This window comes from Anastrepha obliqua, chromosome 2 (genome assembly GCF_027943255.1).
Source record: "Anastrepha obliqua isolate idAnaObli1 chromosome 2, idAnaObli1_1.0, whole genome shotgun sequence".
Taxonomy (NCBI): Eukaryota; Metazoa; Arthropoda; class Insecta; order Diptera; family Tephritidae; genus Anastrepha; species Anastrepha obliqua.
The window spans coordinates 4,795,077-4,809,794 of record NC_072893.1 but is presented as its reverse complement, the minus strand read 5'-3'; the positions used below and the strand labels follow the sequence as shown (position 1 = coordinate 4,809,794).

The 14,718-nt window shown below is 37.6% G+C and overlaps 1 protein-coding gene across 1 annotated transcript; it reads right to left on the bottom strand.

Moving 5' to 3' along the window:
- Window positions 1–1,839: 1,839 nt before the first annotated feature.
- Window positions 1,840–6,685, bottom strand: LOC129236945 (putative uncharacterized protein DDB_G0271982; the record flags this gene model as incomplete). Its single annotated transcript, XM_054871263.1, is given in 3 exon segments — window positions 1,840–1,947; window positions 5,894–6,052; window positions 6,563–6,685. Coding segments are annotated over 3 exon segments (390 nt in total), but the record flags the coding sequence as incomplete, so codon positions are not given.
- Window positions 6,686–14,718: the final 8,033 nt, after the last annotated feature.

Here is a 14,718-nt window from a genome sequence, read left to right as displayed (position 1 = left end):
GGACTTTATGCGATGATTTTTCATGAAGTAGTTTTCCTTAGAGGTTTACCGTAACTTTTGAAGGATCGACCGAGGTTAGAAAGGTCAATATTTATGGCGTGGAGTAAGCTCAGGACTTATTGGGTTGTTCAATAAGTCTCACAGTTCGATAAGAGAAGGCGTTGCTACTAGCCTATATTGGTCCGCTCTTCATATAAACGAATGAGAAATTTCATCTCAGTCTGTCAATTAAAAGCCATTTAGTATGTCACAGTATTTTCTACAACGGTAAAAATCAAATATCGTGCAGTTATTGAGTTTTTATCTGTGGAAGGTTTAAGGGCAAAGGAAATTTATGAACGAAAATTGAGGGTGCTCAGGGACTTTTTGCCATCAATTAGTACAGTAGGTAGATGGGTTGCTGAATTCAAGTATGTTTGCACACGCCTTGAAGACGATTCACATCAAAAACAACCAAAACAACAAAAACACCAGAAATCGTAGAAAAAATACAGGATATCGTATTGGGGAATCGTCGAGTGACTCAAAGAGATGCCCCAGGCATCTCATTGAACAGGGTGAGCAATATTTTGACTGAAGCATTGGGTTTCAGAAAGCTGTGCTCACAACGGGTGCCGCATTTGCTAACAATGAAAAAAAAAAGAAAAACACATTCGAGTGTGACTTACTCAGCAACATTTAGAGCGTTTTCGAAAGGCTAGAGTGAATTTTGTGCATCAATGCATCAATATGGATGACACCTGAGTCTTTCACCATGAACCTAAATCGAAACAAAAGGCTAAACTGTTGTGTGAACCTGGTTCTTCGGCTTGGAAACGAGTTTCTGACCAGAAGGTGTTAGCATCAGTATTTTGGGATGCGAAAAGAATTTTGTTTGTGGAATATTTGCAAACAGGTACAGTAATAAGTTTTGAATGTAATTGTAATCTTTTAGATCTTGTTAGTAGAAAATTCGTGAAAAATACTCAGTTTGCAAAAGAAATTATTTTCCATCAGGACAATGCACCGAGCCACAAAAGCATTTTGACAATGGCTAAGTTGGAATTGTTGGAGCATCCACTGTATTCATAAGATTTCGCCCTTAGTGACTTCCATCTGTTTCCAGGCCAAAAAAAACTCAGGCGTGAAAGCGTTTTTCATAGAATGATGAGGTCATAACAACTGTGGAAGTGTATTTTGCAGCCCTTACGGATTCTTACTTCAGGGATGGAATTCATAAATTGGAACCTCGTTGAAAAAAATGTATTGATATTCAGGGGACCATATTGAATAATAAAGTGTATTTTAAACCATAAAATTGTATTTTTTGTATGGAATCGCAAAATCTTTTGAACAATCTACTATATGGATGTCGTGACCGTTATTATATCGAGTGTTTTTTAAGATCTTCGGAATTTAAAATGATAATACAAATCATACATTTTGTCGGAATGAATTTCTATTATAATCTGGTAGATAATTACATGGCATCTATTTTTTTAATATTTTAGGAATATATCTGGTATATGCCTGCTGCGGCTTCGAGTTGCATGGTTTATTCAATTCGTACAGTTTTTGACGTATGGTGCCAAATGTGGCTTGCACTAAAACAATCTTAACGAATTCTTCTTAAAATCAATTTTTTTTAAGGGAGTGTCAAAACTCTAATGCCACATGTGAGCAAGCCTTTAATAATTCAATCAAGGTATTATGCCATATTTACTTAACTTTTTTTTCATTTTCGTTATAGCGAAAGAAAAAGTTTAAAAGTAGTGTAGAAATAAATGAAAATATAATATAATAAAATACAGGGTCTGTATTAATAGGTATCTACTCAATTACTCGCCAATTTTTAAACACTTAAGAAACATCAATGGGGGCAGAACTTGGACTGCTTCCACCATAGCATAATCCATTGGTAAATTTGCCGGGGATTAATGTAAGCATCTTAGCTGTTATATCAAATCTCTATAATAAAAATGGAATAAAGTAAAAAAAAAAATTCACTCAAACCCAAGTCTGTATTATAAGTATCATACAATGCGAGGCGAACACATAAGGCTACGAAAGGAGACGAGCACTTCGAGTATTTGGACGTATGACGACGGCGTACTTACATGATCAAATATAGATTTACATAACCTGGATATGAAATAAGAACAACACTAACAAAATGTAAATACCACCACCCAAAAACGTCAGCTCAAAGAATGAATATCCCAAGGAAACTAGGAGAAAGAGGATGTTAAACATAAACATTTTATACGACCCTCAGGTACAAAACTTAAGAAACTTACTTACAGAACTCACTTTAAGAACTCAGCAATCAACTCTGAATTGTACAATAACATCTGTAACGCAGATGAAAACCTCACGGCATTAAATCTAAAAGAAGGCAGTAACTTAGAAGTAACTACAATAAAAAATCTAATCGATAGATGGAAATCCAGATCAATTCACAGAAAATATAAAAACACAATAGTCCAGCAATTCATAGGCCAACAATTTACGTTCAACTGACTACAAGTGAGATGATACAGTGAGGGATACAGTGTAGTGCTGCCAGAGGCTTAGTTGTGGTCAAACTCTGAAAATGAGCCCGGCAAACACTGTTTGCATTTTCACGGATGGCTCAACGACCGAGCGTGGCTCCTGTTCTGGGGTCTACGTGGCGTCCAGCAGGACAAAACTGCACTTTGCTCTTCGAATGCATGCATCTGTGTTTCTAGTCGAGATGTAGGCAGTTCAAGAAGCGATGAACTTTGTTGTGAAAACCCGATGGAGAGGCAGACTAGATGTGTCTGCAGCGACAGCCAAGCTGCGCTCATGGCCTTAGACAGCCTCCCAACCACATCAGGGGTAGTCGAGTCCTATAAATCTAGGCTCAACTATGTCGGTAGACATAATAGCCTGATGCTAACATGGGCCCCGGGACACGTGGTTAGCAAATGGGTTATTACAACCCACAAGCGAGCTTGGCAGGCTGCAGATGGACTAAACTGATGTTACCTGTCATGCCCGATCGACTGTCGCAGTCCCTCCAGTCATTAAGCAGAAGGGAGTGCAGACGGTTGGTTGGACTGATGACGGGCCATTTTCTGTGGGCCAAGTACATGGAAAGGATGGGCATCTCAGTCAATGTACTCTGCCCAGCTTGTGCAGAGGAGGATGAGACGGCGGACCACTTTCTATGCGTCTACCCCGCCTTCGCTCGAATCAGGTTTGAGGTTTTTGGCACTGATGTGAAGCGACCATCTTGGCTACTTGGCATCACAAGATCTCTAATGTCTGAATGTTGCACTTCCTAGTTGTCCCGACAAAAAAAGGGTAAATCATTGAAAATACTGAACATAAAATATACTGGTATAGATTCATCCTAGTTTCTGATTTACCAAACACAAATATACCAAATAGGGTAGAAATTACTAATAAAAAGACAGAAATAATTCGCTTCGCTGTACTCAATTTTTGAAAACAATACTCAGTCTACAGAAAGCTAAAATAATACCCATTACAAAGAGCTCAACGGAAATAAACAGTGGAAGCTTTGACTGAAGTAAATCTAGATCCTAAAATTATTATGCAGGAGCAGAAATCATACCTCATAAAAGCAGCATCCGTCATAAGAGAGACGCTGGGTTAGCAAACTTAATGGCTGGATGATGGAAGAAAATGACAAAATAACAGAGCGCAACCCTTGGTGTTCGGACCCGGATACGTGAACTCCAGTAATTAACTGTGAATGTTGAATTCTGATTAAAAATAAACTTAAAATAATAAGCGAATTCGTGTCACTCTACTCATGCAACACACGAAATAATTGTTGAACCTATTTAGAATCATAAGAATGCGTTCAGTGCTCCAGCGAACGATTTAAAAGGCAATAACATGTCCGATAAAAGGCAAACTACATAAATACAAACTTCATTAAAGTGAACAGAAAATAATACCAACAAAAAATAACAATAAAGTCCTGTGGAAGAAAAAGCAAACAATGGCGAGTATATTTGATTTTTTGTATATTCGCACAGCTGCTTTGTAACAATGGAAGCAAGAAGACCTTCTCGACTTTGATAACCTCAGTACACGTCTGCCCACATAAGTAGGCAGAATACCCGCTTGCTTCCATGCCAGCAAGTCAGTAAACTTCACGGCAGTTCCGAGCTGTAATATTGCTAATATATATACGTTTATGTGCTCTGGGATGTTTATATATACATTAATGTATGTAGGTGAGCCTCTCATATGGAAAACCGCACACAAATTTTGAGACACAAAATTAAATATTAGTACTATTTTATATCCACTGAGGGACACGAACAGATGTGTACCGACGCCCATTCATATCAATGTTCATTTAAATTTTGTTTACAAGATGTATACACACGCAGACGTAGACATATTGACACACTTTCAACTTGGCTAAAATACTTGTGGTTCTGTTTTGGGGCACACACGCCTGCTGTGTGGCCAATGATGGTCTCCTGCCCTGATACTGAAAAAGTGTTTTCAAATATATGCCCTTGAAGCAAGAAGATCAGGCTTTTATATGTGCAAGTAGGATATTTCACAAATTCGAGCCACCTAATGAATATAAAAGTGTATTGTTATTTTAAACGCTGGCTTTTTACGTAATTGTTGTCGTAAATTGATTGAATTCGTAAACTAACACAGTTACTTAGTTTCCTCGGCCAACTCGCTTCTTGAATCTTGTGAGTATTCGTACGGTTCTCACTTTCTCACTGGCCTCCATGGAGGGTGGTGTGTTGCGTTGTTTTTTGGTGTTACTGCTTGTTTGTTGTACAACACTACGAGACGTGCCGCAATCAAATATTTAATATGCACAGAGGGATACAATCACTGACTTCATGGGGTGGGGTGGGTTTGAAAACGAAATATATTACCAAAACCTTTACGTAAATCTTAAATTTAAGCCCGAGGCTTACTGCAGTGAATTTCAGACAGAGGTAGCTATAATTTAATAAATAGTCGACTGGTTGTCCACTAGCGTAATACCTTTTTAAGGGGGATATTCAATATTTATGCTTGTGGTCAAGCGGCATACAAAGCTTAAGGCCTTAAGAGAGTGTGCGGCCGAAGCTAGTTGCTCATCATACGGAAATTAAACTGAAATTGTACGCCCGAAGAACTAAATATGTAGGCCGTCAAAGTCAGTTCAGTGGACGCTGGGCTCATATCAGCACTTTTAACGTTGCAAAGTTTCTTTCATCAAGGGTGATTTGGAAGTAGCCGTAGGCCAAAAAACGTTAATAGAGCATTGTCGATGCTATCTGGGTACTGTCTGCTGAAAATCCATGCTCTGAGACTCATCATTGCTTGAACGGCTTTCAGTGGTAGCTGAGTAGAAAACAATGAGGTGAGCTTATCTTAGCATTTTCTTCCAAGCTGCAATGCTTTTACGAAACTAAGGCTCAAAATTTGCATTCTTTCATTCTTAACCCTTTTGCATCATTCGAAGAAAAACTCTCTCTTATCACCAAGAACGGCATAATTCACAATAGATTATGTTTTTGTTAAAGTTTTAGGAAAATAAATAACTTTGGTAATCTTGTAACATTTTTTTCCATTAGAACAAACACTAAAAGTCTTGCCGCCGCAAAGTATTTTGAGAATATCGCACATATCGAGCGGTGATGCAAAGGGGTTAAACTCTCGCGAAGCCCAAAATGTCATACCCTGGAATGAAAGAACACAACGCAAAATAATATGCGGTTGAAGGTGTGTGAGAGAAATGTGAAAATCCGACTAAGTATGCAGGACTAAGATGAAATATGAGGTGAATAATTTGCCCAATTTTGACGTCATACATACACTGATTCTGTGAAAATCATTGGAAATTGAATAGCGCTAAGAGATGGGCGTTACTCTCGCATTTTGTACATTGGGTGCAAACCCCACGCTTTGCAATATTTTTTCCTGTTTCCTTTCTCGTTTCTCTTTTCCTTTTTATATTTCGATTTATCTTTAATTTTTATTCTTCGGTCTCTCTTATTTCTTCTTTGTATATTTTTTTTCCTTTTTTCTTCTTCTTTTCCCTTTTATTTGCCTTTGCCTTGTTTAGAGTTGTTCTGTTTTTCTTTTCTTTATTTTTTTCGTCTTTTTTTCTTTTTACTTTCTCTTTACTTTATTATTTTTCTTTCTTCATTTTTCTTGTTTCCTTTTTTCTTTTTCCCTTTTTCCCCTAATTCCATTTTTCTTCTTACCTTTTTTTTCTTTTTTTCCTTTGATTTTCCTTTGCCTTTTATTTCGACTTTTTTACTCTTTCCCTTTTTTCTACTTCCTCTTTCTCTCCCTTTTCCTCTTTCCTTTCCTCTTTCTCTTCTTATTTCCCTTTCTTTTTCTGTTTCACGTGTTTTCTTATGCTTTTTATTTTTTCCTCTTTTTTCACCGTTTTTGTATACTTTTTTTCGCTTCTCCTTTTTTATTTGTGTTTTCCTTTCCATTTTGCTTTTCTTCTTCTTTTTTTCTCTTTTCACTTTCTTCTTCCTTTTCCTTTTCCTTTTCCTTTTCCTTTTCCTTTTCCTTTTCCTTTACTTTTTCCTTTCCCTTTTTCTTTTTCTTTTTCTTTTTCTTTTTCTTTTTCTTTTTCTTTTTCTTTTTCTTTTTCTTTTTCTTTTTCTTTTTCTTTTTCTTTTTCTTTTTCTTCTTCTTTTTCTTTTTCTTTTTCTTTTTCTTTTTCTTTTTCTTTTTCTTTTTCGTTTTCATTTTCGTTTTTCCTTTCTTGTTCCTTTTTTTCCTCTCTGCTAAAGGCACCACTGCCTACTGGTACTGTCCTGGCTGAGTGTAATTTTTTTCGTTTTTGGAACATCGACATGAAACTAACCCCGCCCATATACATTATTTGACCATTCTGGCTTCAGTTTTAAAATCAATTAACTTAGAAAATAAATTGAGACACTTCAGAAAACTTGAACATTCTTATACCGCAAATTCAGTTTACACAAAATCGTCTGTGCCTATCTAATATAATTTATCCTCGAACGACTGTCCAGATATAATTTCACATATCTAATGGGTGCCCCATTAGAACCCGACATTTTAAATTTTGCAGTTTTTATTAGACAGAAAAAGGTTGGTAGTGGATTTGTCCATGAGAGTTTTGTGAGATTATGTCGTTTTCCCACGACCCAGCGATCTGAATGCTGTCAAGCCAATTGTCTTCTGTCCTGAACGAGTTTTTGAAAAGAACAACAAGGAAAATTCTCCCGTTAATGAATTTGGGCAGGCATTATGCAAAAATGTTACCAAGTAAAATAACCCACATCTTGAGGTCGCTACTTTGCAGTTAGGTGAGCCATACATAAGCTCCTTGCTTACACCCTGTATAATAATAAAAACGCAAACTATTTAACGCATACTTGATTCCTATAAAATTTCAAAATTTAACACTGAGCTTTACTTATGTATACATACATACATACAAACATGCCGAAAACACTCTTGTAAGTTCCCTGACCCCAAGTGAGAAATCGATGCCTTATCATTTGTAAAACAAGCGATTTCCTTCAACCGGAAGCCATTTATCATCTTCAGTTTGGCACTTGGTCATGAGGTTTGCTTGTGTTGCAAAGATTAGGCACTGACAAGCGAATGAAGTTATAGGCAGACTAATCGTGCAAGGATAGCATTTGTGGGAATATCAAAACTTCTAAACTCGGCCACTGCCTACTAACGTTGCTTATTTCAGCCGTAAATATAAACAACTCAACCAGTTCAACATACTCACTTGTGCTTAATAGGCTAAGAATTGTTGTTACTGTTAAGAAAACAAATGATTTAATGAGATTCGATTAGTGTGAGCTGACTGGCACGTGGAGCTACTGCTGGCCAAAAGATAATAAATGATTCCACTTGAGTGGTTCTTTAAGGGGCAATATTTTTGAGTGAATAGGGGCAGAATAGTGCCGGTTTGTATAGAAATGATTTATGTGGAAAATATTTTTTAATATCTGAAAACAGATTAAATCAAAAGTGTGTTCAGAAATGTTTGTTATGCTTAAATTTTTTAACTCTTTCTAAAAAATTTGTGTGCTTATATTGTATATTAAAGAAATTAAAATTAAAAATTAACGGAATAAGCAGCAGATATTGCATTAGTTAAATTCAGCATAAAACATTTATTTAATAGGTAATTGAAAAGAAACCAAAGATATATATTTTTTTAATAACAAAATCACATGTAAGTCGAACATGGCATCCAGAAATTGACATGCTAATACAACAACAAAATACATATATTTGCTATCATAATTTACTATAATATCAAATGCCATGCTGCTAGCTTTATTGCTTATCAGTTTCATTTGTTTCGTTTAGATCACAAAAGTCTTTGAAGTTTGGAAAGAGCAGCTATAGACAATCTCGAAAACTTATATTTCCAAGAATATGTTGACGATTTTTGCCTCTATCTCATAAATAACCTCTGAGCGGTTCGTCTTGAAGGCATTTCTCGAGAGAGAGAAACGCGAAACTATTAGCACAGATGCTGTGTCGGCTGTTCTAAGTCATCAGGGAAAAGGAAGTGCTACCTCTTGATTAGATGCAGGTTATAATGGTGAAGGTTCAGAAGAAGGGCGCTTGCTCCGAGTGTGGGAATCGGAGTGTGATAATATTGATATAAGTAACTCTGAAAGTCTTTTGTAGCGCCATTCCTATCAGAATAAGCGAAAAAGTCGACGTCACGTTACGTAGACAGCAGGCTGGATTTAGACTGTGTGTAGATTACATAGCCAGAATCCGGATCATAGCAGAGTAAATAGTTGAAATGCAGCAAACCTCCTACCTTGTCTTTATTGACTTTGAGAGAAGTCCTTTGATCGGCTTTAAAATCAATGTATACTCGTATGAAATGCACTCCATAAAAAAAAAATCCAGATAAATTGGTTAATATAATCCAATCGCAATATCTTGATTTCCATTGAAGAGTGACACACGATGGCGCGCTATCTGACCCAATCAAACCAGTCACGGGAGTGAGAGGTGAGGATGTATCCTGTCGTCATTTTTGTTTGTAATCGTGATTGATGGAGTGCTGAGCAAACCTCTTGACGCTCAATCTGTGTTCTTTAGAGCATAGAATATTTGGATGACCTCGACTATGCTGACGACATTGCTGTCTAAATGATATGTTGAACGTGTTGGGTTACGTATTAATGTTCGAAAAACGAAATCTATGGCCATTAATGATACCCTTCTTGGCGCTTTCACGTTGTACGGTCAACCTATGGAAAATGTAAATAAATTTAATAGGACTATGAATAAGTTCGTGCGGTTTTACAACAGATGGCGTAACTTGATTATTATTCCATCGATCCACATTTCCAAACATTCATTGGAGAGCTACTGTCGTAAGGACGTCAGTATAAGTTTTTTATTTGAAGCGTAAACAACAATATTTTTACCACACTTGAAAATGTCGAATTTCGTGCCAAATAATGTGTTTTTGCGGGGAATTCTTCTTCATTATTTTAATATGAAGAAAAAAGCAGCCGAAAGTCATCGTATCTTGGTGGAAGTTTATGGTGAGCATGCTCTAGCTGAGCGAACGTGCCAGAAGTGGTTTGCACGCTTTAAAAGTGGTGATTTTGGCTTGGAAGACGAAGAACGCGAGGGTGCGCCGCCAAAGTTCATGGATACCGAATTGGAGGAATTGCTCGATCAAGATCCGGCTCAAACGCAAGAAGAGGTTGCAAAAACTTTGGGAGTTGATCAATCAACCATTTCCAAACGTTTAAAAGCCATGGGAATGATCCGAAAGGTAGGCCATTGGGTGCCGTATGAATTGCAGCCAAGAGACGTTGAACGCCGTTTTATGGCATGCGAACAACTGCTTCAACGGCACAAAAGAAAGGGTTTTTTGCATCGAATTGTGACTGGCGATGAAAAGTGGGTCCATTACGACAATCCAAAACGTCGGGCAACGTATGGATACCCTGGCCATGCTTCAACATCGACGTCGGCGCAGAATATTCATGGCCTGAAGGTTATGCTGTGTATCTGGTGGGACCAGCTGGGTGTTGTGTATTATGAGCTACTGAAACCGAATGAAACGATTACGGGGGATGTCTACCGACGACAATTGATGCGTTTGAGCCGAGCACTGCGAGAAAAACGGCCGCAATACGCCGATAGACACGACAAAGTTATTTTGCAACATGACAATGCTCGGCCACATGTTGCACAAGTGGTCAAAACATACTTAGAAACGCTCAAATGGGATGTCCTACCCCACCCGCCGTATAGTCCAGACCTTGCGCCATCCGATTACTATCTCTTCCGATCGATGCAACATGGCCTGGCTGACCAGCACTTCCGTAATTACGATGAAGTCAAAAAATGGATCGATTCGTGGATTGCGGCAAAACCGACCGAATTTTTCACAAAGGGAATCCGTGAATTGCCAGAAAGATGGGAAAAAGTAGTAGTAAGCGATGGACAATACTTTGAATATTAAATTTGTAACCATTTTACGTCAATAAAGTTTCAAATTTCGAAAAAAACCGCACGAACTTATTCATAGTCCTATTACCTATTTCGGTAGACAAGTCACCCCAGCCAGGTGGTCTTTCGCCATACATAAAATCATATAGAATTCTAAGCAGTTGACTATCAGAGCAAAACTGAGGATTTTTAACTCAAATGGTAAGTTTGTGCTATTATATGGCTGTGAAGTATGGTCTGTACCGGTCTCAATCACAAAAAGAATTCAGACTTTTATAAATCTCTGCCTTAGAGCTATTCTGCGTGTTTTGTGGCTTGATAATTGGATATTAAACGACGAGCTCCTTACTCGAAGTGCTCAAAACCCAATTGATTTTGAGATTCAGGAACGAAAATGGAAATAGATTGGTTAAACAATTACTGAAATCAACAGTTTGTTGTCGGACTGGAATTTACCAGGCTCTCATTGTAGAGGATGACCAAAGGAAGGTGGAGGCCAATTTAAGAAAAGTCACGACTGTTGACAATTCGCTCATGTGGCTACCGCTAAGACAAGCCGACCCAAATGCAATTATTTGATTCGTAACTTTGCACCTCCGGCCAGCACATCTTGTTTACTTTTCGGCTTATACGACCTTTTCAAAGTCTTTGTTGAAACTTTAAGATGCCTCCAAAAAAAAAAAAAAAAAGTCAGGCGTTCTGTGAAAAACTAAAAGCATAAAATGTGTTATATTTGAAATCCAGTTTTGCACGATTATCGATGTCCTCATGTGTAACGAAAATATTTCCATTTTCGTAGCATATTCATAGCCAGTTTTAAGTAATAAATAATTTTCCTCATTTGTTTCACAATTTTTAGACACGCCTTGAAAACTAAACACGAAAAAAAAATATTCATAATCGCGGAAAGAAAGTGTCCCAGTTTTTTTAATGCTGAGCTTCCAAGTTCTCAACTTGCGAAACTTTGCAAATGTCCAGGTCTAGACTATTAAAAAGATTTGATCAAATATTATTCGTAGAGAGGCATCGAACCACCAGTGGCTGCTAGGCTAGGTTAGGTTATAATGGTTACCCATAGGTGGGCGCACTTGAACGAGGAAATCTAGTTCATCCTCTGTAATGCCATTTCAAGGGAAAGAAGGTGAAGGAAACTGATTGGACGAAAGGAGAGCGAGAAGACGAAGGGACGTTTGTGCGGTTTTGCGGTTTTTTAACCGTTTTATGCTGCTGAGGAAGTGCATTAAATTTCTGATACCAAGGGCTGCTATATCAACAGGCGTAGGAAGGAAATGGAAATAAGATGCTTAAACCTTAGTCCCGCCAGATCAGGGCAGCTAAGGAGAAGGTGCGTAGATAGTTCCGCATCAAACTCCATACAGCTGACGCAAAAAGGTGATTGAAGTAATTCCAAGTCTCACAGCAGGCATACCTCGCGTATAGTGAACTGTGAGGACACCCACGAAGTTTGAGAGCTGAGATTTTGTTAACCTCAGAAGATCCCTCGAACGCCTCCGATCTACACGTGCAACTTTGTGCACTTGCCTTCAAGAGTAGAGATCAGATTGTCAAGAGGCTCCCAATCCTCTCCTTACACGGGGAAACTACCTCACAAGTCTGGTGTCTGCTTATAAGCAACGAATTTATGTGTAGCTCTGCGTTTGCGTATAGAAATTTGAAAGATGTGACAGGGAGTGCATTGCATTTTATTTATTATATTAAACGTTTGTCATTTGTTGGCATTTTTGCATTTAGATGAGCGCAAATACCAGCAGAAAAGACCATATAGAGCAGCGTACATAGAAAAGCCAAAGCCAAAGTACATAAAACAAAGAGAAAAAAACACCAAAAATGCGAATGGAATAGCAAAAGCACTGCAGCAAATGTTGCAGGCATGCAAATTGTATGCAAAATGCGATTTGTGGTGATTTATGCACGCTTCGAGTTACATTATGGATTCCCACTGTCTAACATACTGCCCCCTCCCCTCTGCGCCAATTGCGAATTGTTTCTCACCCGGAGGGGCTAGTTGTGTGGCAGCTTTGAGGGATTGCGAAATGAAGTAGCGGGCGTGCAGGGCGAGCGGAATACACTCAGCGGTCGCAGTAAAACCAAAAGTCAACCTGAAAGTAGGAATCATGATTGAAGGACATAAACGCATTATGTGACATTTATACGAGCATTTGTCAGAGCTGTTGCATGTTTTTGCTTTTGCTGTCAATTCCCGGCAATCGCTGTTGCTCTGCTGTTGTTGGTGCCACAATCCTTGCAGCGACTTTGCGGCAATGGCAAAGGTGAAATGCTCACAGTAAAACCATAAGCTATGTGATTTGTTACTGCTGCGGATAAAGTGATTGTTGTTGTTTTTGTTGCTTTTATGCATACATAAGTGGCTTCCATTTTAGTTTTATTTAAACTACACATCACACATACAAATCTACGTAGTACATAGTACGTACATACATCGTGTCGATGTTCTTCCCGGGCAACGGTTTATTCGAGGTATTTTCTAATACAAATTCACGTACGTATGCAAGAGCGCATGTGCATGTGGCTGAGTGGCAGTTAAAAATTTCAATTTTATTGTTGTGTCAACTGTGCCAACTGTATTGTCATGTTGCTTTTAATATCTGATTTGAGTAGAAATGAAACAAAACAGCAAATGGAATAGCATTTGTGGACCTTTGAGCATCATTTTCGTGCCATTCGCAGATACGTACTCACACATGCAACTTTGTCTGCGTATAAGTATACACTTACCCTACAGGGAATACCTGAACCTTTGAAGCAAATTCGTAGTTATAAACTAAAACAGTATTGCCAGTTAAAAGTGGAAACATTTGATTGCTAAAGAAATAAAAACAATTTTTTTCTTACTCATTTGGATAATAAATGTTAGGTTAGGTTATCCAGGTTCCTTGTCTTTTAAAATAAATAATATAATAAATTCATAAGCAAAAACATGAAACAACATTTTGAAATTCTAGAGGCAAGAATTCCAAAGTAGATTTTATTTTATCAAAGTGCATTCCTCCACGACTTTAGACGTAAGATCGCTAGTATCAGCAAATTTAGGGACAGACCATCTTGTCTTAATGCAATTAAGGCTCGCTGTCCATAAACATAAAAGAACTGGTTTCGGCGATACTGAAAAATTTAACATAGAAAGCTTAAGAGATCCTTCTGTGCAATATCTTTATTAGCAACGGTTAGAAGGAACAACAAATAATCCAATAGGTAGAACATTGAGCGTAAGCGAAGCATGACTCATATTAAAAGAGAACATTATCAGTGCTGTAAATGAAGTCAAAGTTAAAAGAAGAGTCAAAAGAACTAAGCAAAAGGTACAAAACCTTGGTTTACCCCAGAAGTTAAAACTCTTGCCGCAAAGAAAATACAAGACTACTTACGATTTCGATAATAATCCTTGTCGTATACTGAACACAAAAACGTCCGTAGCACAGTAAATAAAGAAATAAGTGCAATAAAAAGGGCACATTGGGAACAGTTCTCAGCTGATATGGAGAACGACTTCTACGGAGCGCAGAAAAAAGTCTGGGGGATGCTACGAAACGGGAAGAAACCAATAAATGAATATTTATCGCTCTCAAATATTCCTATATCCAAATGGACCTCTCAGTTTCAACACCTATACAGCAACACAGAACAACAAAGAAGTACAGAACCAGAAATTAGCAACGATGGTATCGAAGAGTTGTAGTATAGGAAGGAGGTGGAAATGAGGTGGAAATGGCAATCACATAAATTAAGAATAGAAAATCTCTCGGACCGGATAACATACATAATGAGATCATAAAGTACGGTGGAGTTAGCTTGGCAGTTGAAATTACACACATTTTCAACAAAATATTGGAAACTAAAATGATACCTGACGAATGGCGTGAAAGCACTACAATTTCTATCTATAAAAAAGGGGGTAAACATGACCCAAATAACTATAGAGAAATAACACTTGTAAATACGACACTTAAGCTCCTAACGAAAATGATCGCTAATGAGATAAATAAGACAGGGTTTAACGATGAACGATGAAGACATTTAGCTGAAAAAGGAACCGAATGCAATAAGCCTCTATATATGAGCCCTTGATTTTCAAAGTAGTATAAGTCAAATTTTCCTTGTTTCGAGAAATTTAGAGTTTTGCATTTTAAAGGATTACAAAATATTTTTGTAATATGGAATATGATTTTTCGGCAGTATAGTAGTGCCAAAAAAAAGTTTTTATTATGATTGTGAAATTTATAACCATTTTTTAAAAGG